General features: G+C 44.7%; 2 protein-coding genes across 3 annotated transcripts in view; one reads left to right on the forward strand and one right to left on the reverse strand.

Moving 5' to 3' along the window:
* The first annotated feature begins 4800 nt into the window (after nucleotides 1–4800).
* Nucleotides 4801–18886, forward strand: Znf18 (zinc finger protein 18). Of its 2 annotated transcripts, none has more exons than XM_051167514.1 (6): nucleotides 4801–5284; nucleotides 6399–6588; nucleotides 6960–7039; nucleotides 12284–12368; nucleotides 13149–13262; nucleotides 17842–18886. In XM_051167514.1, exons 1-6 carry the CDS (start codon nucleotides 4895–4897, stop codon nucleotides 18723–18725), a joined length of 1743 nt encoding a protein of 580 aa, XP_051023471.1. In that variant the 5' UTR covers nucleotides 4801–4894; the 3' UTR covers nucleotides 18726–18886. The 2 variants fall into 2 exon arrangements, with proteins under 2 accessions (XP_051023471.1, XP_051023472.1); XM_051167515.1 differs by having other exon boundaries at nucleotides 13152–13262.
* Nucleotides 18887–23784: 4898 nt separating this feature from the next.
* The window catches only part of Dnah9 (dynein axonemal heavy chain 9), a 328265-nt gene continuing 325098 nt past the window's right edge, over nucleotides 23785–26951 (reverse strand). Inside the window, 2 exon segments of the mRNA XM_051167603.1 lie at nucleotides 23785–24100; nucleotides 25699–26088. Of these exon segments, the coding sequence (XP_051023560.1) occupies nucleotides 23873–24100; nucleotides 25699–26088 (618 nt within the window). The 3' untranslated portion in view covers nucleotides 23785–23872.

Raw genomic sequence — 26951 nt, forward strand, 5'->3', positions numbered from 1 at the left:
TCTTGACCCCCAATGACTTTCAATGATGAACTATTGGATGGAAAGTGTGCATGAAACCCTTTGCTCCACAAGTTGCTTTTGGTCACGGTGTCGCATCAGACGAAGAGAAACTAAGTCTTCCAGTCAGCTTGACCAAATATACTAAAGTAGCCACATCGACTTTCAAATGCTTATGCCATATACTATTTTTATGTGCTGTGCCAGCGCCTAGTAGTAGCAGTCAAAATTAGACCCAACAGCTGCATATATTCAGTTCAAACACTTAAGAAACAACAATTAAATCCTAGGCACACGTTTTATACAACTGAAAACTTCAAGTATGTATTCTTCAACTATAATGTAATTTAAATAGAAATATATTCATGTTAGTATAATTAAAATAGAAATATATTCAGGTAGAATATAGTTTTCTTAAATTTTCATTTTTAAACTATTTTTTTCTACCTAACGAGTTAATACTTGTGGCGCTAGGACGGAACCCAAGACTTTACACAGGCTAGGCAAGTGTTTTAACCACTTAGCTACATGTCAGGTTATTGAGTCTTTATATTTAAACATGTCTCTTTCAGATAGCTTATAGCTGGGTCTTGGCTTTTTAAAATATGAAAGCTCTACCTTGTAGTTTGAGTGTTTATTCCATTTACATTTAATGTAGTTTTTGATGTGGCTGTGCTTTACGGCATTGTCTTGTTTTCCACTACATTGTTTTTTCCTGATCATTCCTTATTTCCTATGACATTTCTGTTTTGTTTTAAGTTTAAAAGTAGGCTATTTTTTTTTTTAATGTGCCTATGGTTTGGTTTTGCTTGCATGCATGTCTGTGCACATTTGTACGTGCATGGTGCTAGCAGAGGAGGCTAGAAGAGGCTGTTGGATCCATTTAAACTTGAGTTACAGATGGCTGTGCTGTATATTGAACCTGGGTCCTCTGGAAGAGCAGCCAATGCTGACACTCTGCACCCTTAAACTCTAAGTTGAGTTTAACCTGTCAAAGTCTCCTTTGTCTTTGCACCCGTTTATCCTTCCCAGCTCAGATCTGCCATGTCTTACCTCTTAACACTTCCCATTTCCCGCCTGGCACTCCGCCACCAATTGCGTCGCATTTTCTTTTTTTGATTTGGCAAGTCACAAATATATTAACATGGCAGATTCATTAAGTGTGCTCTCCCCCATGCAATTTTAATATCTCTTATACTATTATTTTAAAAATTAAATTACATTATTTATTTATTTGTACATGTATATGGATATACACAGGTCACAGTGCATGTGTGGTAGTTAGGGGACAAACTGTGGAACTGAGTTCTCTCCTTCCACTGTGTGGGTCCCAGAGAGCTAATTCAGGCAGTCAAGCTTGACAGCAAGTGACTTGGCGTTTTGTGCTATCTCACCAGTACTCATCTGCCTTTTAAGGAAGCTATCAAAATAAAATAGTATAGTATTTTTATTCACCAAACATTAACCAGTTCTGCTCCTTTCTATCCTTTTCTGAAGATCTGAGTCTTTTTTTTTTTTTTTTTTTTAGCAGTTGGAGGAATGAATGTCATTTATTCTTGTAGCACATTCACTGATTTTGAAACATCTGTTCACAGACCCCCTCCCCCGCCTCTCTCTCTCTCTCTCTCTCTCTCTCTCTCTCTCTCTCTCTCTCTCTCTCTCTCTCTCGTGTGTGGTGTATTTGTGTGCATGCTTTAAAGTACTGTGGACTGAGCCTAGAGCCTCATACATGCTAGACATACATTCTACCCCTGGCCCCTGTAAACTGTGTATTTAATTGTAATTTTTGAAGGATTTTTATGCTGGACTTGAGTTGTTTTTCTCTAAGCCCTTGACTATCTTGAAGTTGGTTTTTGTTGACTGCTTCTTACCTTTAAGTCATATTTTCCTATTAATTTGTGTGTCTAGTAGTCTTGGTTGCATTCTGTCTTACAGTGGGACCATTAGTGATGCAGAAGGCCAGTTCTCTTCTTGAAGGGTGTTGCTGTTTGTTGGAGCAGGCAGTCCACTTATTATAGGCTTTGTCTTACACTTCACTGGAGCACATCTTTGGAAGGAGCTGGTGCTTCCCCACAGCTCTCCAAGTTGATGAATGAAACTGCTACCGGTGGATCTAGTAGCAACTTGGCTCTAGGTTTTGTTAGGGAAGGTGAGAGTGCTTATCACTCTCTGTGGTTTTGAGACAGGGTCTCTGTGTAGTCCTGGAGTGTGCCTTGTTCCTGACTCTGTGTGTGTGTGTGTGTGTGTGTGTGTGTGTGTGTGTGTGTGTGTGTGTGTGTGTGTGTGTGTGTGTGTGTGTGTGTGTGTGTGTTTGTGTGTCTTGGTGTTCCAGGGGCTGGAAAGATGGCTCAGAGGTTAAGGGCACGGACTGCTTTTCCAGAGGTCCTAAATTCAATTCTCAGTAACCACATGGTGGCTCACAACCATCTATAATGTGATCTGGTGCCCTCTTCTGGCCTGCAGGTGAACATGCAGGCAGAGCACTGTATACATAATAAGAAGTAGATAAAATCTTTTTAAAAATCTTAGTGTGGCCGGGCGTGGTGGCGCACGCCTTTAATCTCAGCACTCGGGAGGCAGAAGCAGGCGGATCGCTGTGAGTTCGATGCCAGCCTGGTCTACAAAGTGAGTCCAGGATGGCCAAGGCTACACAGAGAAACCCTGTCTCGAAAAACCAAAAATCTTGGTGTTCCATCCTGGTGATGCTTCATCTCAAGCTAGGGCACACCCCACACAGACACCTGTCCCCATCCCCAGCGATCCTTCCCACCACACCTGTCCCCATCCCCAGCGATCCTTCCCGCCACACCTGTCCCCATCCCCAGCGATCCTTCCCGCCACAGTCTTTCAAGTCTGCTCTTGTTGCATCAGCTTGTTGAGACCGTTGTGCTCCACTGGCACTGAGTTCTCTGCACTGTGGCTGCAGAGGTGTCCTCACATAGCCATCCAGTGTGGTCGTGGCGTGCCTCACCAGTTTCTCCCAGGACTGCATTCTCACCTGCTGTGTGCAATGCCTGAAACTGGCTGTCTTAGATGCTTTCTCCAGTTTGGAAGCTGGTTGTAGCTGGCTGACTAGTCTGTATTATCACTTATTTTGCCAGGCCAGAAATGGAATTTCCTAAATACATATTCTTTACTTTAGGAATGTTACCTTAGTACCACTGAATACTACCTGAGTATATGAATGAAGTGTGTAGGCTCTTTAAAACAACAAAAAATAAAACCCATCAACTTAGTGAGGTCCACATGAAAAAGATACATCATTAAGTTGTTCTTGTCTCTCCATTTTTGCATCCTTGAAAAAAATTGCCCTGGTTGGTTTTTGAACGTTATACTTATCTGTCTTTCTCCCCTTTTTCTCTCCTTTCCATCCTTTCTTCCCCCTCCATTCTGTCTTCTTCCTTCTTATCCTTTTAATTTAATTTATTATTATCATTGTACATGTATATATGGTGTGTACACACATGTGTGTACATGTGTGCATGTGTGTGCCATTAGTATTATAAAGAAATGGTGAGCATTAGCTCCTTCATGACATTTTAAGGGCCAGTCCAATGACTCAGTCTTATGAGCACTTGTAATAAAGTTAGCTATTAACAGAATAAATGATCCTTTGAAAACACTTTAATAATAACCTTGGCACTTACTGTTTCCTCTTTTACTGCCTCATTTGCTGTTTTCTAAATCCTGATGCCCTGTTAGATAGCTTTGTGTCATTTTAGCAAAATACCTGAGACAAATAAGATCTAAGGAGGAGAGGTTTGTTTTGGCTTATAATTGAAACTATAGGCTGTGGTGTATGGTCTCTTGGCCCTGTTGCATTGTGATAACATGTTATATTGAGACAGGAATCCGTAGTAAAGGAGACCTGTACATCTGTTGCCGAAGCCTATCACCCTTTCAACATTAGCCTGTTTTCCTGGGGCACTGATAGCCCTAGTCCATATCTGTCTGTCTGTCTATCTAATCCAATCTGATCTAGTCTTATGTTGAGACAGGGTCTCATGTATCCCAGGTTGGTCTTGAACTCACAGTGTAACTGAGGATGACCTTGAGCTACTGACCTTCTTGTTTCCACCTCCTAAGTGCTAGTATTGCAGTCATGAGTCACTGTGACAACTTAAGGATGCTATGGATTGAACCTAGGCCTTTGCTCATGCCAAGTAGGCACTCCACTCTGATGTACAGCCCCAACCCTAAGTAGTGTTATGTGTTAGCTTACAGATACAGAGACATGGAAGTATGTGTTTACTTGGAGACTCACAGAGAAATGATTCATGTGTGCCTTTCTGTCATGTTTTTCTTTTTTAAAGTTTAAATTTTTTGCGTGGATACTATGTGTATGCTACATTGCATGTGTGGAGTGGTTCTGTCCTTCCCTGGCCTCTGGGGATCAAAACCCAGTCGTTAGGCTTGCACAGCAAATGCGCTTACCCACTGAGCCATCATTGGCAGCCTATTCTGTTTTGAAATAGGATCTTGCTACATACCTTGAACTTGTTATATAGCTTAGGTTGCTGTCAAATGCATCATCTTCTTCCCTCAGCCTAAGTGCTAAGATTGCAGGTGTGTGCCGCCATGCCTACCTATGGTACACTCCATCCCTCTATAGTCTACGGACATTTGACGATCAACTGAGAATATAAATATGGGCAGGATAAAGGTGTAGTTTGCTTTGTAGCTTCAAGTTTACAACGTCTCAAAATAGACTCGTACACATACTGGACAGTTCCAAGCCTGCAGGCCTTTCAGGGGAGTGTGCACTTGTGTTGCTCCTGACTATGTGTTGTTCTTACACAGCATTGGCTCTCACTCTTCAGCTCCCTAGAAGACACCGTTCTCTGCAGAGACAGCCCTATCCTGGAAGCCCCTCACCTAAAAGGCCCTGTGAAGCCAGATGATGCCTGCCGACTTGGGGCAGGCCCTAGGCCTGCTGCCTTCTCTGGCCAGGGCGGAGGAAGCCACATTCTCTGGGCCAGATGCTGCCCAGCAAAGAGAGCTCTCCGACCCCGAGACTGCTCGCCAGCTTTTCAGGCAGTTTCGTTACCAGGTGATGTCTGGGCCCCAGGAGACCCTGAGACAGCTCCGGAAGCTCTGTTTCCAGTGGCTTCAGCCAGAGGTTCACACCAAAGAGCAGATCCTGGACATCCTCATGCTGGAGCAGTTTCTGAACATCCTCCCCGGGGAGATCCAGATGTGGGTGAGGAAACAGTGTCCAGGCAGTGGAGAAGAGGCAGCGACCCTTGTGGAAAGCTTGAAGGGCGACCCCTGGAGACTGTGGCAGTGGGTAAGCACAGTATCTTGTCTGCGAGTAAAGCCCAGGTTCCTCTGCACCTTCTCTGGTTCACTTTCTTTCCCATTTTTTTTTTTTTCTGATAGTTGTTATGACACCAAATATGTAGGGTTTTCCAAACCGATAATCAGTCCTTTGAGTCTTTGATATAAACCAAGTATCACCACGTCAGTCCAGGTGTGACAGCTGTCTACACAGGACCAGAGCCAAATCCCACAGGGCTGCTCTTACACTTCAGATGCCACTCACACGTGCCGTGGACCAGGTGTCTTAACAAACTGGCTGTCTGATTTGATGATGGATGATTTACAGGACTCAGGGACATGCTTTCGTTACGCTCACCAGTTTCCTCTGTAGAGTCAACCTTACAAGCAGACAAGTGAAGAAAGATACAGGGTACTCCCCAGTCCTCTGCCAGCGTGCTGCTTCCCCGGGACCGCACTGTGTTCACCAACTGGCAGCTCTGGAACCCCATCGTGTACCTCGCTGGCACACTCACTTAACTTACTTGCCATCAGTGGTTGAATGTCACTGATCCCTCTCCCTTCTCTGGAGTTGGAGGTGGGTTCAGCTGACAGTTTTAAGCCTGGAATCCCACAATTGCTCATGCTGGCAATCAGGCCCCATCCTGCCGCTATTTAAGAACCACCAAGAGTTAGCTGCTCAGCATGGACTCGGAGCATAATGGGAGATTCCTTGCTGAAACAACAGGGCGTCAAGGAGCTCTCCCTAGAAGAGGAAAGAAAGACCACAGCACACGTTGCTTACATTAAATTCTAGTCTCTTATCTTACTTTTTGTGGCTTAGTCTCTACCCACACCTCCTTAGGAATTATGATTTACTAAAAAGCAGCCTTGAGTTTTAATTGTTGGAGGCCATGTAGTAGAACAGAATATTAGTGTTATGATTGGAAGATCTCCTAGATGTGCTTTAGACCTCAGCTTCTGTCTACCTCCCTCTACCCCGGGGTTACAGAGGGGTTTCCTCTTCCTCTGCCCATGGCCATAAGACTGGCAATATCTCATGGTCTGTTGTAGAAGGCCAGTTCTGTTAACTCTCGGCAATCTTGACTGGGCATCCTGCGCTAACTAGTGCTCTTTGGTGTTAGATCAATATCCAAGTTCTAGGACAAGAGATCCCATCTGAGAAGGAAAAGTCGGCACACCGCCAAGAGGACAAGGTTGAGCCCCCGCTGGAAGTGGTACCTCAGGACCTGCCCCTTCAGAAGTCACCCCCAGCATCCAGGGAGCTGCTGAGCCATGATGTGAAAAAGGAATCAGACATGGAGCCAGAATTAGGTGAGGGGCAGTTACCTGCTGTGCTGCATGGTGGTCTCTGGGAGAACTCTGGGGGTTGTGGCTAACGCTGGCTGTGTGCTGAAAGAACACAATGCCCTGACAGGTGTGGAGATGCCCAGGGTCTGTATGTTAAACTATTCCGTGACTGGGCCATGCCATTGGGGTTTGGTTCTTTGGAGGGAAACTGGCAGAAACATGAATGAGACTGTTTGGAAGGTTGGAGGGGTCGTAGTTGTTAGGAGGTAAACATGAGCCTTTGAGTTTGATTGACACTGCAAACTGCTCTAATTTGTGAAGAATTTCATGGCACCCCCTGGGGAATGGTTAAGGGAGACATCTGAATTCTGAAAGCCTCCTCTTCTTTGCCAAAGCTCTGGCTACTTCCCAGCTTCCTGCCCAACCTGAGGAGAGGCCTATCAGAGACCAAGATGTGGGAACAGCACTACATCAGGTGAGCCTGGCCCTCTGCCTTGCCTCCCCTGGCCCAGGAGTATTGATGGGGACACAGACTCAGAAGAGGAGCAGAAATGGGGCATGCTACATAACAGTTACTTAACTGTTGCTCTATGTGTGTGTGTGTATGTGTGTGTGTGTGTGTGTGTGTGTGAGAGAGAGAGAGAGAGAGAGAGAGAGAGAGAGAGACAGAGAGACAGAGAGACAGAGAGAGACAGAGAGAGAGAGAGAGACCCCTGCTTCTCTAGTCAGTCATCTTGGCTAATGACTAATGGCCTCTGGGAAGAGTCTTTGCTCAAGATTCTTGGTAGTTTCTGCTTTTAAAAAAAGTATTACTTTGAGAAAAGGGCCTTGAAGAAAGGGCTGTTTCATTTCCTGGTATGAGCTGCCCACACAGGGGTCTGTTAGAGACTTGGAATGGTTATTTCTCATGTGTGGCAGGTGAGTCTTTTCCTCTCTGGCATCATAGGAATAGTGCTGATAGCCTGTACATCCTCATATAAGTCACATAAACTATAAGCATGTAGTTCTAATGTGCGCGCGCAGCTCAAAACACAGGTACAGTCGACAGTAAATGTCCCTATCCTATTCAATTACCTTTTAAGTTTTTCTTTAAAAGGATTTTTTAAATTCTATTTTTATGTGTGTTAGTGTTTTGCTGGTGTGTGCCAGGTTAGTACCTGGTGCCCATGGAGGCCAGTAGAGGGCAGATCCCGAGGAAATGGAGTTACGGGTGACTGTGAGCTATCATGTGGATGCTAGGAAATGAGCCCATGTCCTGTGGGAGAGAAGCCAGTGCTCTTGACTGCTGCGCTGTCTGTCCAGCCCATCTCTTTCTTTTGAGTTCTTGTCTCCTGTCACTTTCAGTATCCCAGCCATTCTAAGATACCTGCTAACTACTAGCACACATTTGTTTGTATTTTCTAGAATTTTATGTAAAATGGAATTTTACCAAATAGTTCATCTTCCTTTTTCCTACATAAAATGTATTATTTCCTGTTTTTAAAATGTCCTCTCACTGGTTTTGTGTTGTCCATTCCAGGGATGGCACCCGAGTCTCCATGAATGTTAGGTGACATCTGCTAAGTGTCTTTGTTTTTTTTATAAATATCCTTGAGCTTGGCAGTTGTTTGGACAAAGTTTGTTGTAGTTTGTGCAGACTTTTCAGGTGTGTGTGTGTCATTTCTAGAGCCCAGTAGATGTCTGAAACTACGGATAGACTCACTCACACCCTGTACATAGAGCAGGCTTTTCCTATCCTACCAGTCCTCTGAGGAGGGTTAATTTGTAAGTTATGGAAAGTAAGAAATTAACACTGACATACAGTAGCACTCTGTAATGAGAGTGACAGGGGTGTGGTTTCCTGTGTCGGTGTGTCTTACCGTGTGACACTCCACTCATCCCTTAGGTGCTGATGTCAGATGGCACAGGCCCGTGCGACAAGGTGGAGTGAGGTGGACGATAGCACCCACCTCTGTGGCTGTAACTTTCCAATTCATGATGTGACAGCAAAACTAGTATTAATTTTGGTCCTTTTCACCATTTTATGGATAGAGGACTTCTTCTTTTTCTTTTTTTCTTTTTTTTGGGGGGGTGCTAAACTTTATTCAAGGCCCAGAGGATGTGAAACATGAACATGCCCAGAGGGAAGAGCTTTGATGCAATTCTTTTTTTTTTTTTTTTCCATCATCACTTCCTGCTATATATACCTTTTTAGAGGACTTGCTCTTCGCACAGATTGAGCAGCTTCTGTGTATGGCTTCTTCGTGAGTAGAAAATGTTTTCATTTTGCACCCAGTAAGCATTTCATGGCCTCTCTCAGGCATGCTCACCATCTCTTGTATTTTGAAGTCTCTCTTACGTGAAATAAGGGGCAGTTGAGCAGATGCACCCTGATGCTGCAATAGAGAGTCTGACAGCAAACAGAGCTGCCAAATGACAGGGGCAGGGAGTGTATGTAGGGTGGATGTGCTGCCTAAATTGATGACTCATATCCTGTTTGAAATTGTGTCACCCACTCAGAATGATGCACAGTTTCTGGGTGTGGTGGCGTACCTCAATTCTAGCACGTTAAAGAATCAAGTAGGCAGTGGGCGGAGGGGAAGTGTTACAGTTCGAGGCCAACTTAGACTACATAATGAGTTTCTGGACACTGTCTCAAGGAACAGCAAATAAGCAGACAAATTATAAATGAAAGAATAGTGTACAATTTAAAACCTAGGAATTGAGCCAGACATGTGGTGCATGCATTTAATCCCAGCACTCGGGAGGCAGAGGCAGGCCGATCTCTGTGAATTCTAGGCCAGCCTGGTCTACAAAGTGAGTCCAGGACAGCCAGGGCTAAACCTTGTCTCAAAAAAACCAAACCAAACCAAACCCCTAGGAATTATTTCTGGAAAGTTCCATTTGATGTTCTCAGTCTACAGTTGACAGTGGGTAACGGAAACCAGAGATGCAAACATGTAGATTGGGAGGGTTGTGGTACAGCACCAGAGAAGCCTGCTGCCTAGGGCTAAGGTTCCTTTGGAAACTGTCTATTGCTTCCTTTTTCCTTACCAGCAGTTTCATTCCATGGTGTTTAATTTCTGCAATTCTTTGTACATTCTGGCTATTAGTCCCTGCCTGAAGTGTAGCTGATAAAGATCTCCCATCCTGTGGGCTCTGTCGTGTTCTGCAGCTTGTTTCCTTCGCTGTGCACAAGGTTTTCATCTTCCTGTGGTCCATCTGTTCACACTTGGTCCTGTGTTTGTTACTGCCACTTCCTGTGCTGTTGGGGTTCTAGTCAGAAAGTTCTTGCCTACCCCACTGTTTCAAAGAGTAGTCCCTATGTTTTTTTCTAGAAGTTTCAGCACTTAAGGTTTGAAATTAAGATTTTTGGTTCATTTTTAAATTGATTTTTTTAATATAAACTGAAAGATAAGAATCTCGTTTTACCCTTCAGGTAGATAACTGGTTTTGGCAGCACCATTGTTGAGCAGCTATCTTTTTTCCAATGTAACTTTTTGCCTCTAGGGGAAAAATTAAGTGCACATAGCTTTGTCATATTATTTTCAGAGCCTCTATTCTATCATTCATTAGCCTACCTGTCTGTTCTTATGGTAGCACCAAGCTGTCCCTGTTGCTTTGTCAAAGGATTATTTCTGGAGTATGTAGGGACACTCCCAGAGAATTGGTTAATATACTTAGTACAGACGCCATCAGCTGTTCTGGATAACTTGAATGAGCAAGGCTGGGCATGGTGGCTCTTGGTTATAATTCCAACACTCAAAAGGCCGAGGCAACAGGGTTAGAATTTGAGGCAAGTCACAAAATAAAACAAAAACCAAATATTCAAAATGCTCAGCAGCACCATTCCTTAATGGTAGTTACACACATACACAGTGCCCGTGTTAGCTGCTTGGTGACTATACATACAGAGCATGCGTGCTAGCCAGCTGGTGACCACCCACACACACAGTGCCCGTGTTAGCCGTTTGGCAACTATAAATATGCACAGTGCATGTGCTAGCTGACAACTACCCACCCAGCACTACCAGGAGAAGTCATCCTTATGTATCCTAATACCCACCAACCCCAACCATCATCAGCCTAGCAAAACCCTTATATTTAATGAAATCCTTTGAAAAGGGAGGGAAATTTAAACATAAACAACCCCTTCCTCCAGTCTTGTCTGTAAACTGGGAACTTTGCTAATCGTTTCGGAATGCTGAAGGGGTGTGATTACCCCTGCATAGTGTATCATCAGAAGCTACAACTGACTAGGACTCCTACACTACTTGGACTTGAAGGTGGCATAGCTCAGAAGCCCACAAGGTGGTGCTCTTTCCACGTGGAACACGATTTTCCATCAGAGCACACAAGGTCCTCTGGGGTGGAATGTTGGGACTGCATCTCCAGGAGGGCTACATCCAGGCCTCAGCTTCTTGGCAGTTCTGGAGTGTGGGGCTTTCAGCCAGGGGTGCATTGTTGAGCGGCCCTGACCCACTGCCCTGGGCTGTCAGGCGGAGCGTCTGGTGCTTGTGCTCTTTTGTTTGTCAACTTAGCAGCACTGGGAAATGCCCAGTGTCCAGCAAGGCTGGCATCCTGTCAGGTGCTTGTGTGGCATCTTTCTTTTTCCCTGCCAGCTCCCAAATGAGAGTTGTCTGGGTTCCAGCCGAGGACTCCTGTAGTTAGCAATATTTACTCAGGCTGGCTGTTTCCAGCTGTTTCATTCATGTAACAGTAACAAAATATGTTTAAATTTAATTTTGTATCTAAAATACAGTTAAGTATATTGAGACCACTTGTCAGCATTCTGATATTTTTCATACCAAAAAGTTTCTCTCCCCAACTCTCAGCACCTAATTTACTGCCAGCTGGAGACATTCCTGACACTAGGCGGCAGGCTTGCTTTAGAACTGAGGGTGAGGAGTGCAGCGGCCTGCTGTAGCTGTGCTTGGCACTTGTAGTATTTCCTTCAACCCGCTCAACAAGTTCTTGAATTCAGTGCTAAGAACATGAGGACAGAGGCTCCAGCAGGTTAAGCAGCTTGCCCAACCTAGTCACTTAGCTAGAAAGTGGCCTGCCAGTCAGGAGCCTAGGCTCCAGTGTGTGTGACCCGCAGAGTACGCTACCGGTTGCTGTGGGTTGCTAATGCCAGCCTCTTGTGGGGGAGCCTGAAATTTCAGTTTGCAAAGCAGATGGATTGGAGATGGGTAGCCTCCCCCATTCTGGGTCTTCAGCCTGCAGTTCAGGAAGAGACAAAAGGCTACTTTGGGGGAACATCTTGCTTGGAAGCACTGGGAGTAAAGCCAGCTTCATGCGAGGGTGCCTGTGAACCACTGAGGGCTCCAGATGTGTGCAGCTTTTGAAGCCACAAGCTTTTGTTTCAGAATCAGGGTTTGCGGTTGTTGACTGTCCGTTTTCACCAGTTTCCTTTTAATTTCTCCCTTGTCCAGTAGTGGCAATAGCAGATACCCAGTGTCAGAAGAGCGTCACTGCAGCTCTGGAAAGAGATTGGAGCAAGGGTCAGAGTGTGTGCTCGTCACTCCTGAATATATACAGCATAAAAACAGGAATTCACCCCTGAACTTTTCTAAACTTGGCATGGAATGCTGATGTGAATCCTGCCATCTTCCCGTTGGCCGCCTGTCCCCGACTCTTAGGTCTCCCACTGACCAGGCCCGCCTCTCAGATTTCTGTGGTTTGGGAAGCAGGTTTAAGCACCTTCATTGGAATGACGCTTCCGTGTTTTTTCCTCCAGGAGCAGTGGAGACAGCTGGATTCTACTCAGAAGGAGCAGTACTGGGATCTCATGCTGGAGAACTATGGGAAGATGGTCTCAGGAGGTGAGGGCATGGGTCCACCTGATAGGAAAAGGTGAAAAGACTGGGCAGAAGTAGGTATTTTCTATGTGTTTAGAGACATCTGCTCAACATCTGCCGGTAAAGGGAGTCACAGGCGCTACTCTAGGAACTTGACGAGTTAGAGATGACAGGCTTCTCAGTAAGAACATCCCTATACGGAAGTGTTCTGTTTGTCAGGAACTGTGTGATTATGTCACATATAGTAACACCTGTAAAAAAAATGGGCATGGTGATGCTACTCCTCCCCTTCCACTCTTTATTTTTCCTTTTTCGAGGCAGGGTCTCACTATATAGCCGGGAATTTGCTTTATGGACCAGGCTGCCCTGATCGTACAGAAGCCCACCAGTCTTTGCCTCCTGAGGGCTAGGACTGAAGGCCTGTATCACCTCACCCAGCTGGTGGCATACTGCTTCTAAAGGAGTGAGCATCAGATCAAGGACTTGCTCACTTTTCCTCAGGGCCCAGGGCTGAGTTAAGGTGGATCCAGCTGCAATGGGCTTTGAGTCCATGTTCTTTTCCTTCCAAACTGGACTACCTTAAAAAGATCCCTGCCCTGATCTTTGCACCAGGCTGCCAGTAATCCCCAGGCCCTTGTCACCTGCCTAGATTTGTTTTCATGGCATTCACCATGAGTCCTTATCACTTAGTTCTCAGGTGAGTGTTTCTAAGTAACTCCATATCTAGGGTTCTCTTTTAAAATACACAGTTTGAATTCTCCGATGCCACTGTTCATTTAAGGCCACAACATTTATCTCTCTCAGCAGTAGGCATTTCCAACTCCAAACCTGACCTCACTAACTTAGCAGAGTCTGGAGAGGAGCTGCCGGGGCTGCACCTTCACATCGCTGAGAAGATGTCAAGACCCACCTGCAAAGGTCAGTGGGTGCCATTGAGCTCCAGCTGTTTCTGACCTCCTCAGATTAAATTTGGAAATGGTGGGTAACGTGTTTATTCCATTAGTTATAGCTAACTGTGATCTGACTTGAATACCACAAGTTGGTGGCTACAGGGCTGTTGGTGTGTTTATTTAACCATGGAAGGAGGAGTACATGTTGGATCTACTGTCAGTCTCATCTATTTCGATAGTTTTCCTTCTTAGAGAGAATTAATACTCAGACCAATATAGGTAGTTAAAATTTCCTCATAAAGACTCTGTGTAATAACCATTACACTCACAAAGAAATTCAGAGAAAAATACTGTTTTAGATTTTAAAAATATTTTTATATTATTATTATTTTATTTTATTTTTGTTTTCCAAGACAAAGTTTCTCTGTGTAGCCATGGCTGTCCTGTACTCACTTTGTAGACCAGGCTGCCTCAAACTCACAGAGATCTACCTGTCTTTGCCTCCCAGAGTGCTGGAATAACAGTTGTGTGCAACTGCACCCAGCTTTTATTTTATTATTAACCTTTGTTTATGATCTGTTGTGTAGGGGCATGTGGTGCCCTTGCATGTGTAGAGGCCAGAGGGCAGCATTATGCAAGCTTCTTCCACGGTTACATGGGCTCTAGAGATCAACTTCAGGTCACCGGGCTTATGTGGCAACTTCTGTTACCCACTGGACCATCTTGCTGGCCCAAAAGTAAACTTTTCTACCCTAATTATATTCAGTGGTAACCATTTAACCTCAGCAAGATAAGCAAACAGGAGAATGGTATATGTAGTCTACAGGTACCTGGACGCCATGAAATAGCAGCATCAACTTTTGCTTAACATGTTTGAAGACTGGGAATAAATCTGAATTGTTTTGCACTGAGCATCCCTCTGCCTTGGATGGTCTTTCTAAAACACGTCAGTCTTAGACTGGGAATAAATCTGAATTGTTTTGCGCTGAGCATCCCTCTGCCTTGGATGGTCTTTCTAAAACATGTCAGTCTTAGAAACCATGACAGTTCACTCGCATTCCTGTGTACACATGTGCCTAAGTACACCTGCATTGAATTCTAGAACCTTGGAGAAGGAAAGGACTCAGGGTAGAAACTGTATGATAAATTACCCTTTCCCTAATGGAATGTATTTATATTCCTTTGCTAATGTCTTACAGAGAACAAGACAGGATAGATATGGCTTTATTATCAATTCTTTTTGGTGCTGGGAGTCGAGCCAGATCTTCTACATACAAAGCACACATTATTCTGATTTTAATTGGAAACAATATATTTACTATTTCACAAGGGTTCCTTTGGAGCAATCGATCTCAAACTGTGTCATGTCAGCAGAGATGAGTGGTGAGCCAAGTCTGAGAAGATGCTTCCTGAGTGTTAATCCAGGAATGGAGCCCAGGAAGAGCGGCCTGTCTGTTTCACTTAGTGGGATTAATATTGCAATTTTAAAAATTTAAATTTTGTGTGTATGGGTATTTTGCCTGTATATGTCTGTGCACCATGTGCATGCATGGTATTTAAGGAAGCCAGAAAAGGCCCTCAGATTCCCTGGAACTGAAGTTGCAGACAGTTGTAAGCTGCCACGTGGGGGTTTAGGATAGACCCCAGGTCCTTTGCAAGAATAGTAAATGGTCTTATACACTGAGCCCATTATTATTGTTGTTATAATTATTATTATGTAATTATTATTGTTAGATTTTTTTGGCAGAGTTTTATATTCTCCGTCAACATGAGTAAAGGACAGAGCTTTACTATCTTGTAGCACTAGGATTTGGTTTGTGATTTTCAGCTCACTATGTCCCAACTGTTTCCTTTTTGTTTTGTCTTTTTAGTCCATTCTTCTTGCTGACTTGACCACATTAGATTCTGCTTTGCATAAGCCTGTCTTTGAAGCTAGAGATAGAGCTTCGAGAAAGGGCATTAGAAACAAGTATGGGAGGAGTAATTTGGTGGTGATGAGGACAGATGAGACCACTCGGAGAGAGAAGCCTGTGCGGGCAGAAGCGGGGTCCAGGGCCACAGGGAAGAGACTCTGAACTGTGGCAGAAGCTGCAGTGACGAGATAGGAAGGGGCCAGTTGGAAAACTCAACAGTTGCCCAGATGATCAGCTATGTAGTAAGACCAAGTACAGAAGTCACAAGAGAGAAATGCTGTTTTCTTTGACCACATGGAAGGACACTTCAGAGTGAATGAAAGCAGATTGGCAGGGGGCAGCCTCAAAAAGTTGTATGCCTGATTTGTCGTCAGAGTCCTAAGGGGTTAACCAAACGCAACCGTCCCAACAAACAAAGCCAACCAAAACCAGCTGTGTGATTCCTAAGTAGACACCTTAGCAACAGAGAAGGCGAGTGAGCAAAGCTAGAGGATGGCTGGGAGGTTCCCTGGAGAGGAGCCCAGGCGAGCGAGCGGGAGGAAGCCGGCCTGTGGGCAGGAGTTGCTGTTCTCAGTAGGGATGTAAGGGAGCCGCTGCAGAGTTTTGCCTGTGTTGCTGAACAAAATAAGTTAGAAATCAATTTTAAAAAGATAATTTGCAAAGTAGACACAAAGAAGAGAAGGAGTGGACATTTGCATCCTGTTTAGATTGGGAACATTTTTCTGTGCATAGAGGTGATAAAAGAAATCTTTGAGGAAAAGATTAACAGATATTCATACTTATAAAGTTAAAAAACAAATTTATAAATAAAAATAAACCCCAACAAAATTACTGTAACAAAATTGGTGTAAGACATTTAGGTGAACTTGATAGATAAATGATGGTCTATATTGTTTTTCTTAAAATAGAGAAAGTTAAAGCAAGTTGGTGAGAACAAATTACTTTCTCAGCAAAATTTGGACAGCAGTCTTAGAGTAGGAAAAATAGCTCCCAGATACGGGGAAGAGAATTCATCCTTTCATCACGGAGGAATTAACATTTAAAATAACAAAAATTCATTTTTCACTGGTCTAAATAGCATATGTAGAAGAAGCATCCAGTATCCAAGTATTAGCCCCTCCCACTTCCCCCGCACTTAACAATGCACCAGAGGATGGGAAGCTGGAGAGGTGGCTCAGTGGTTTAGGACTCTTGCTCCTCATGTAGGGGACCTGGGTTTGGTTCCCAGGATCTCCATGGCAGCCACAAACGCCTGTAACTCCAGTCCCAGAGGATTCCATACCCTTTTCTCACTGACATATGCTCCTGTGTGTATGTGATGCACATATTTACACTAAGGCACACACATAAAGTCAGTCAATCTAAGAACAGTATATTATTTAAAAGAACCATTATGTCCATGCCATAGGTGCACTAGTTGTGCTCTGAGGAATTCCTTTCAGGTATTGATCAGAAAATGGGCAAACACTTATGAAGAGAATTGCTCATTACAGTGATATTTATTGTAGTAAATACATGATTAACAACATAGGTTTCCAGTGGGAAATTCTTAAATTCACAATGTATTTATTCTAACTCTTTGAAGGTGGCTGTTACTTGGCTTTTTAAGATGCTGTTAATAAAGACTTGTTTAAAGACGAGGAACTAGCTCTACAGAGCTAGACCTAGGACAGCCAAGGCTACACGGAGCAACTCTGTCTTGAATTCCCTCTCTCCCAAGTTTTGTTTCTTTTAAGAGAATTTATTTTAAATATTAAATAGACTAGTGTCAGGAGTTACTATATAAACATTATATAACCAGATATAGAACTGTGCTCAATATGACATCAGTTATATCTGAAAATAGGTTATACATATGTACGTGCAAGTTAATTAGAAAGACTAGAAGTCCAGAAGTCCAGACATGGTGGTGGCACACACTTTCAGTTCCTGCAGTCGGGACAGAGGCAGGCAGATCTCTGTGAGTCTAAGGCTGGTCTGGTCAGTGAAAGTTCCAGGCTAGTCAGGGCCATATAGTGAGATTCAGGCTCAAAGCAGAGACTGGAAGGAAATATGTCAGCATGTGTGGTTGTGGTTGTTGGAGTTGAATTGGTTTTCTCATGCATGTTTATTTTCTCTTTCTAAATTGTGATTGTGATTATCTTTTACATAGAACCAAGTAAGAATCTTGGGGCTGGTAGGCTGGCTCAGCAGTTGAGAGCATGTATGTTGCTCTTGCAGAGGATCTGAATTTGGTTCCCAGCACACATGCCAGTTGGCTCACAGATGTCCGTCCAGCTCCTCTGTGGGTACCTGCACTCCTGTGCATATATACACAGACATAATTAAAGATAATAGAAACAGATCTCAAAAAGAAAGCCAACTATCTGAACAAGCACTGCTTGCATAAAAAGTGTTTGGACTTTTTGGACCTTAAGTGCATGCTGTTTGCTTGTGGAGGGGTCAGAAAAGCCCACTAGGAGCCTGTGTGATTCAGAGTGAATGGCTCAGCCCTGGAGCCAATCAATTTAGCTTCGAACCCAGCACAGGCAGAGTGAGTCTGGGGTGCACAGTCATCCAGGTGATAGATTTCTTCCATATTTATTGATAGCCTCTCAGTAAAAAGAAAGATGATGTTTGCCTGGCGCCACCTTTGCGTGAGTTGGAGAATGGGCATAGCAGTTACTGTCATTTAAAGCTTCGTTTTCTTTTCAGAAGACAGGCAAGAAAATGACAAGGAGAACCTAAACCTGGAAAATCACAGGGACCAGGGATCTCTGGATGCTTTCTGTCAGGCATCAGGCGAGGCAGCGCCGCAGGCTGCCTTGAGTGATTTCTTAGGGGAGAGTGAGCTGCATCGCTTTGGAGGAGAGAGCGTCGTCCCTGAGGCTCTGGAAAGCCTGCAAGGTGAGGGAACAGTGGGGCAGCTCTTTTCTCATGAAAGGGGCTCTGGCAAACAGCTAGGTCAGCACACACAGAGCTCTTCTTCGGGAGAGCTGTCTGCCTTGTGGCTGGAGGAGAGGAGAGAGGCTGCTCAGAAGGGACAGGCCAGAGCCCCCATGACCCAGAAACTGCCCACCTTCAGAGAGTGTGGGAAAACCTTCAATCGGAATTCACAGCTTGTTTTTCACCAAAGGACTCATACAGGAGAGACATACTTTCATTGCCTCATTTGCAAAAAAGCCTTTCTACGAAGCTCAGACTTTGTGAAACATCAGAGAACTCACACAGGAGAGAAGCCCTGTAAATGTGATTATTGTGGGAAAGGCTTTAGTGACGTCTCTGGCTTGCGCCACCACAAGAAAATCCACACAGGAGAGAAACCCTATAAATGCTTCATCTGTGAGAAAAGCTTTATTCAGAGGTCAAACTTCAATAGACATCAAAGGGTTCATACAGGTGAGAAGCCTTATAAATGTACCGACTGCAGCAAGTGTTTCAGCTGGAGCTCCAGCCTTGACAAGCATCAGAGATCACACTTGGGGAAGAAGCCCTGCCCGTTGCCACACACCCCCAGGCGCTGCTTGCCAGTCCACTGCAGCCCTGCTCAGCTCAGCATGGAGGAACTGCAACCGGAAAGGACCTCCTCCTGTTTGTAGGTTGGAGGTTGAGGAGCTGGGCACTGTTTTGACATGGAGGGGGATATTATTCCGACTTGATGAAATTCTTGGTTTAGTTTTTCCTTTTCCACCAGGAAAGAAAAGAAGTTTGTTGGTTTGTTTTTGTTTGTTTCACCTGGCCTCTTTTTTTTTTTTTTTTTTCTTTGACCTCTTTGGAAAGACATGTCATGAAGATATTGGTTTTTGTAGTTCTCTCTGATGAAAGCCTGCTAGCATGGCCACAATTGCTGCTGGCAGAGAGAAGTTCAGATCACAGCTTGAGAACTAAAATTGTGGAGCAGGCTATTGCAGAAGAGGAGTAGGGAGGCCTGTGAGTGCATGCCATCTCTGTCAGACAGATGACACAGTTCTTGTCTAACTGCCCCTTATTTGAAATAAACTGAGCTGAGTTTGTCAGAGGACAAGTCACGGAGACTTTGCTTGACAAAAGTTCCAAAGACCTCCCACTGTCCAGTATGATCTATAGACATCCAGAACAACTGTCGAGGCTTTGCTTGACAAAGTTCCAAAGTGGCTGATCACCACTGTCCTTAAATATTATGTATAGTCCAGGTGTAATTTTGCCTAAAAACTACTTTGAAATCTGCCTTTTCTCCTAAAACTGTCTCTCTCTCTCTTTTTCTCAGCCCTAATGAAATTTACAGTGGGAAACTTTTTCCCACATAAAATGTTGAAAGAAGGCATCTGGCCAGAGGCTCGAGACAGTGAGAGTCTTGGCTCTGACTGTTGTGTGCAGTTGGGTAGAAACTACTTGAAAGAACATTAGGACCTTGACACAACAGTACCTGGATAGATACTGTTAGCTGAAGACAGGGTTCTTCAGAATCTGCTCTGAGGGCAATAGAAGGTGGGCTTGGAGCCTCATGCTTCACAGATATTTACAGTAGAGGACCCATGGGCAGTTAGGCTTGGCTTGGACAGCACACACCTGTTTGGTTTGGGACTGGAAGTAAGTAAAGTCTTTTCTGTGTTAAGAATATTTAGCTCAAGCTATGTTGCTATGACAATCATATAAACACAGTGACTTTAACCTGGGGGAATTTATAATTCACTTTTCCTGAGTATTGTTTAAGAAATAATAATCAGGTCATGCTGACCATTGCTTGGAAATTGATTGATTTTTGCTATATGCTTTATTGTAGGTTATACAGAACTGTATGTATTTCTTTGTTAGATTGTTTTCCTGCTCTGTTGATTTTTAAATGCTTTATTGATTGTAAAAGATGAGAAAATTATGATGTAATCTTTAATGAAAAAATTGAACTTCACTTTAAATAAAGTACTGGGGTTGGCCCAAGGGAGTTATAGACAAGGAAAAGGCAGAAGAAAAATAAAAGTTCTCCTGGGCTGGAAGACCTTTCAGTTTGAACTGCAATTTATGCCTGAGTCTCAACATTTCTTTTCTCCTCTGTTCCTCAACCTCTCCTCAACAACTAGTTCCTTTCGCTAGTTGTTCAGCCAATAGTTGGTTTCCCTTAACCAGCTATTCACCGCCTGCTCCATTCTCCCTACCATGGAACCACCAAGACTTTCTCTTCTTTCTTCCTGGAGCTGGTCTACGGGAGAGTTAGTCTTTGCCTTCCTTGTGTCTGCTGTATTCACTGTGTGTTGACTGTCACCTCCAAGCATACCACTTTCACAGCAGAGCCCATGTGGGATGGAGCTCTAGGACCAGCCCCTAGAAAACGATCAGGTTGGTAATGTAGCAGAGAGTGACCAGAAAGTGAGAGCATGATCTGTGCCAGCACACCTTTACCTCAGGTAAGTCAGTTTGAGGTAAGTCTTTTTGTAGTCTGCCTCCCACTTGATCATATGCCTCAAATATCCCTTCTCTCTCATGGCACCCTTCTTGGGCTATTATTTTTTCCAGGGTGTTTTATGTTCTAGAATGTTCTTTATTACCTTATTTTGCCTGTAGAGTGTTAGGAAGAACTCAATACTATCGATCTAGTTTTTAATACTGCCTAGGACTTTATTAACATGTATATGTATAACCTGTCCATTTGTCCTTGTAGTCACAAGTTGCGGGTCAAAGTTTCCTACCTTGGTACAGTGAGACTGTCAACACTCAGATCCCCTTGCTTGGCCTCCTTGACCCATTCTGAGTGAGGGTTAGGAAATCAGGGCAATGAGAGGGGCACGGGGAAAACTTAAGCTTGGTCTCCTGGATCCCTGTTAGCTCATTATAACATGAGCATGCTAAGGTGATGCCAGCAGGAGAATGGGAGGAGCTGGTGTTGGAGTAAACTCTGCATCACAGAGGGATACAGGACAATGGGACCCAGTGTTAGCTTGGCTGCTCAGAGCGGTTCCCAAGCCAGCAGAAATGCTAATGTTCATTCTCCTCACCTCTCTCCGGTAGACTTAAACATTTTATTTTGAGAGTATAAGTAATTACATTTCCCCTCTTCCCCTTCCTCCCTCCAGACCTTCCCGTCACCCCTCCCCACTCTCCTTCAAACGCATGCACACATGTTCCTAAATGTAAGCTGCGCAGTCTGTGAATGACACTTGTATGTGTGTTTTCAGGGGGAACCGTTGGCATTGAACAGCCGATTGGTGTGCTCTTCCCTGGGAGCACCACCTCGCCCACTCCGCCGTTACTCAACTGCTGGCAGTTCTCTGTTTAAGGTCGAGGCCTTGTGCACTTTTCTTCCTCCAGTCTGGCATGTTTGTTGGTGTCCTTGTTCAGCTCATATTTGGACAGTCATGTTGGTGAGACTTTATGGGTGTAGCTTCTGACATTCTTAGGGGACACAATATCACAGAAAACTCCCTGATCTTCTGGCTCTTAATTTTGTTTTGTTTTTGTATTTTTGAGCCAGGGTTTCTTTGTGCAACATTGGCTGTCCTGGACTCGCTTTATAGACCAGGCTGCCTGGAACTCACAGAGATCCACCTGCCTCTGCTTCCCCGAGCGCTGGGATTGTAGGTGTTGCCATGGTGCCCAGCTACAATTTTTGTACTCCCTCTTCCCAGTGTTCCCTGAGCCTTCAGGTGTGGAACTGTTTTGTAGATTTGTCCATTGGGACCAGGTTCCACAATTCAATATATTGAGAGAGAGAGTGTGTGTGTGTGTGTGTGTGTGTTTTGTAGTAGTCTCCATCTGTTGCAAAGAAGTTTCCTTAATGAAGGGTGAAGACTACACTTATCCATGGGACAGCTGTTATAGATTATTGTTGGTATTATCCTGGTTTAGTAAATTGTTGGTTGTAGATTGTCTTCCAGTGACCATGGCTTCTAGCACTGAGTAGTTAGTCAGATTTCCAGTTCGGCCATGGTCTCCCTCTGTTGAGTAGCTTTTTTCTTGGTTGTTTGTGTTTTGGATTTTTTGAGACAGGGTTTCTCTGTGTAGCCTTGGCTGTCCTAGACTCGGCTGGCCTTGAACCCACAGCGATCTACCTGCCTCTGCCTCCCAAGTGCTGGGATTAAAGGCATGCACCACCACCCAGCTTGTTGAGCGGATCTTAAGTCCAATTAGAGAGCTGTTGGTTACTGCCAAGGTATGCATGCCCCAGCCACACCCTTCCACAGCCACACCCTTCGGGCTTATTGTGCCATGCTGGTTGTTGATGTGGTTCATAGGTGCAGTGTTAGAGCTGGGTAGCACTGTTGCTTGTTTTTCTCCTTTGGAAACTTGCATGGAGCCTTGTGGTACCATGAAAACTGGTTCTCAAAGAGAGAGAGTTTAGGTCAGTTACAGCTCAGGCATCTTTGGGCCCTATTTTGATGTGCATAGTATTTCCAACAATAGGAACTTACCTTACACCTCTGGTGGGTAACTAAGAACAGTGACAATAGGCTATATGTTGTGGAAGTCTTTGGGTGGCCCCTGACCACCAACCCAAAAGACAATCTCTCATGTCTGGTGTTGAGGTTTTTGTTAGGTGGTCTTTGGCTCTTGGAGGGAGCACTACCAGACCAGATGAAAAAAGTTCATGAAAACTATAAATGCATATTTATATATGTAAATACATATATAAATACAGATTTTTAAATAATAGTATGATTCTTTGTGGCTTTTTTCAGCCATCCTTATTGTTGTTTTATCTACTTCTCCCATTTTCTGGATTTTCCTCCTTCCCTCATCACTAAACAACTCCCCTTTCCCATTTTTTCTTAAACTTTACAAGTCGAGTCAGAAATTCTGCAGGGTAGGTCTCCAGCTTTGCTTTTACAAGTCCTCCAGGGGCTTCTGGTACTTTTTCTATTTCATGAACCACTATCTGATTAGTTTTTAATTACTGCTGCAAGGGCACGAAGACGAGGAGGAGTGATTCTCCACTCATCCGACCTCCTTTACCAAAGTCACTTTGAAGAGCTTTGTGAAACCCATCGAAACCGCAGACCACTTTGGTTTCCAGTGGGCATTGTCCACAGTGGGGAATCTGGAAAGTCTCAGGTGAGTAGCTGTATGGGCTCAGCTTCTCTTTGGGTCTCTCATAGGCAGTGTTCAGGATAGCAGAGCTTACGGGAGCTATAACAGCATGATTCTAGTTGTACCCTTAGCAAATAGCATGTAAAAAGTGTCAGTAGATGTATGTCGTCATCACAGATGACTGTGACAGGCGTTGCATGACAGCTGCTACCACAGAGGTGATGTTCCTGTGAGTCTTACTGGAATGCAGCCCCGCCTACATGGTGTCCAGGCTGCCTTGGGCCACAGCTGCCATGGCTACATAGAGGGTTCCCAGCTAAGACTGTGGCTTGCAAAGCCTTGAGTACTTACAGATCCTGGGCAGTGTTTCCCAAACAGTGATGACATGGAGGTTCTGGTTGATGCAGGCTGCCTATGCGTGTGAGGTGTCTAGGAGCTGGAGCACTGAGGTTCAGGGCTGTGCTGTGTTAAAAGGTCTGGGCGTCATCCCCAGCTTGATTCTTGGGGTCTCTTCACCATTATTTATGACTCAATAATTCTTAGAAGAGTTGAAGAATAAATCATTTTATTAGAACAAATTCACCACTACAGAGTTCTCCCATAATTTCTGGCCTGACTCTCCAAGAGCTCAGCCTCACTTCAGGCACCCAGGTCCCCCAAAGAAATTCTACAGAAGTTTGGTGCCTATGGTTTCTTCATAAGAATTTGCCATCACCTTCCTCTGTTCTCCCAAGGGCTCCTCAGGAGGCTAAATCTGGAGAAGCAAGGCAACCCCAGCCAGAACCCACTTGGATGGGCTCTCTTTAGTCTTCAGGTGGAAAGTCCACACGTAGGTGGGTCCTCGCTGACAAGTCTTGTACACAGGACAGGCATAAACATTTCGGCAATCTTGCTTATCTGCTGGAATGGCCTTGAGGAACACCACAGGCATGGCAGGTGTCAGGTCTTTCAGCTTCGCCTCTGTAATGATCCCAGCCTGAGGACAAGTATGTGGAGAGAGCTACATTAGTCCCAGAGCCCAGCCAGGCAGCATGCTTCTGCCAGAACCCTAGGAAGGAGTGAGGTAACCTGCCCACTCTTGAGGGTTCGCCCATTAACCCACAATTAACCCACAAACTATTTAAAAATACATTTCTACTTGCTCAGCACAAATCATCTTTTTTGTTGTTGTTTGTTTAAGAGGGTAGTCTTGCTGTGTAGCCGAGGCTGTACTTAACCTAATGATCCTCCTGCCTCAGCTTCCTGTGGGGTTAAAAGTGTGTGATACCAAGACTGGCCTTAGGTCAGTTGCTGATGCAGAGACTAATCTATTTCCAGGTAGAATCTCTCTCCTTCTCACTTTTTTCATACGTCCATTTCATCCGAATATGAAGGGCAAATATTTGGCAGATGGCATGCTAGGTGCTAGAGAGCTAGGAAGGAAAAGTGTTCAAATTCTGCCAGAAAATGCTTCCTTTTGAGGAAAGGGGGTACTTTTTTTTTTTTTTTTTTTTTTTTTTTTTTTTTTTTTTCTGTAATTGGGGACAAGGAAGGGCCTTGGGCATTTTGTAACTTTTCAGATATGGCTGTCTTATGGTCTTCTGGGATGGCTCACCAGACTTATCTAGACCACTGTCTTCTTGGCTATAAAATTTATACTGATTCCAAGATGTTTTCAGGAACAAAAGAGTCCTTAACCAGGTAGATTGGGACTTGCAGCAAGCCCACTAACGATGGGATGTTCTCGAGTCCAGAAGACACTTAACTATTTAGCCTGCTGCTTTCCCAGCTCTGCTGAGCCATAGGACACTTTTTACCACATGGAGTGCCGAATGCTTCATGCAGAGCCCTGTGGGAAACTGATCCCTTTACCCATGTGACCCTGACCTGCTTCTGTTATGGATAGAAGAATTTGGTTTATTTTCATGGAATGTATTAATGAGGAAAGGATGTGCTTTTCTAGTTCTCTCAGAGGCTGGTGGAAGGCATGGTGGGTGATAGAATTAGTCAACAGTGGGACTCTCCTCCATCCTTAGAGCAGAGTGTTCATGCAGAGGAAGAGCAGGGCAGCTTACACTGTTGTTTTTAACACACAATAAAGCCAGCCCTTTAAAGGTATATGACTAAGTGTTCTTAGAGATTACTAATATGATAGTTTCAGATTATGTTCACTACTCTAAGAAGAAATGCAGTGCCCATTACCTGTGCCCCTCTCTGTACAGTGGCATCATCAGCTGGCTGTATGCCAGATGCAGTCCAATTCTCATATGTAGTAACCCATTTGATTTTCACAGTGGCCATCTCCCATTTGTCAGTTTGGTCTATGGGGCTCTTGACAACAAACACTAGACCACAGCCACATGGTTGGTTAGTAAACAGTGGTGCTGAGGTCAGATCCAGCGAGTGTGGTTGCACAGGCCTCACTTTTAGCACACTTTCTCCTTTCAGAGCCTTTGCTCTCCCACCATTCTTGGATGGGTTAATAAAAAAGTAGGCCACCTAGGTAAGGAGATCCCAGAACACCACACTGGGCAGTCCATGGGCGTGTCATCAAGCCCACCCCAAGGTGTCCTTTGGCTTGTCCCCAGACTATACCTGTGTGTCCCAGCAGGCACCTTCCATGAAGAGACCATAGATGTAGGCCCCTTCCCGAGGAGGGCTCCGGAACTCCTCCCTGTTCTTCTTCGTCACATCACATTGCAGGGCCATTCGGTCTAGTGGCCATTCATTTTTGCGGGCCATAGACTGCATGATGGCGGTCAGGAAGGACTGGGGGTTGAAGAAGCCTGTCAGCCACACAGTTGAGGGCATCGTGAAGTCGCCTGTCCAGGCCTCCAGCTCTTTGATTCTGTTCAGCAGGTCCAGAAGCCAAGCTGCCAGGCCTGCAGTGGAAGGGTAGGCTCGCCTGGCCCAAGGCTCTGGGACCACATCGAGGTATAGGGCATTCTGCAAGTTTTCCATCTCACTGGTCATGGTCAGCTCCCCCTAAAGACCAAGAGCAGGGGGGAGAAAAGAATAAGGAGGCAGAAGTCTCAGGGAGTAGTGGCATCTGTGCCCTTTGGCTCATAGGTGAGAGCTGACTCCAGTGATACGGGCTACAAGTGTGGTCCTGTCCTGGGTTTGTTCTGCAAAGTTTGGCTTGTCAAGGCTGGTGCTTTAGAACATGCCTTGTACCCACTGCTGCCACTTTGCAGTGGCAGTGATAAAGAGAAAGCTGCTGCTGCAGTGCTCTGCCACTCCATGAGGCAAGGGCAGCACAGATAGGAGCGGAATCCCTGGGGCTTGGGAATGAAGGCTTCCATAATAGGTATGCAAATTCAGCAACCTTTTCCTGACTGACTCTTCTGAGTCCTGTTGGCTGCGCTGCATATACCCAGTAGGCACATGTGGCCTGACAGGCATGGATGGCCCCAGCATCACAAAAGTCTCAACACTCAACCCTTTGCTTGGTCTTACTGTCTCAGTCTGAGTGAGAGTAAGGAAGTCAGATGGCAGCTAGGGTGCAGAACAAGAGGCTGGTCTTCAGTGGGAGGTTCTTATTCATGAGGAAGCAGGGGTAAAATATTAAGCTGGCCTTCCTGGATACCAGGAGCATTTGTGAATATGAAATGAGTAAAGGGGCAGAGGAAAGACAGGTGGGTGGAGTGGAGCTGATGTCCTGGTTTGTTCTGCACAGCAGAGATGTACAGGATAATGAGCCTGGGTGCTAAGTGGAGTTCTCAGAGTTTCCCCGTTAATGGAAAGGCTATGTTTACTACTGATGGAGACTGTAGAATGTATGTACTCTTGCCAGAGTCTTGTTAAAAATTGTATATGCTATAGCTTAAAAAAGTTGAATGTGACTATAG

Source organism: Acomys russatus, chromosome 25 (assembly GCF_903995435.1).
Source record: "Acomys russatus chromosome 25, mAcoRus1.1, whole genome shotgun sequence".
Taxonomy (NCBI): Eukaryota; Metazoa; Chordata; class Mammalia; order Rodentia; family Muridae; genus Acomys; species Acomys russatus.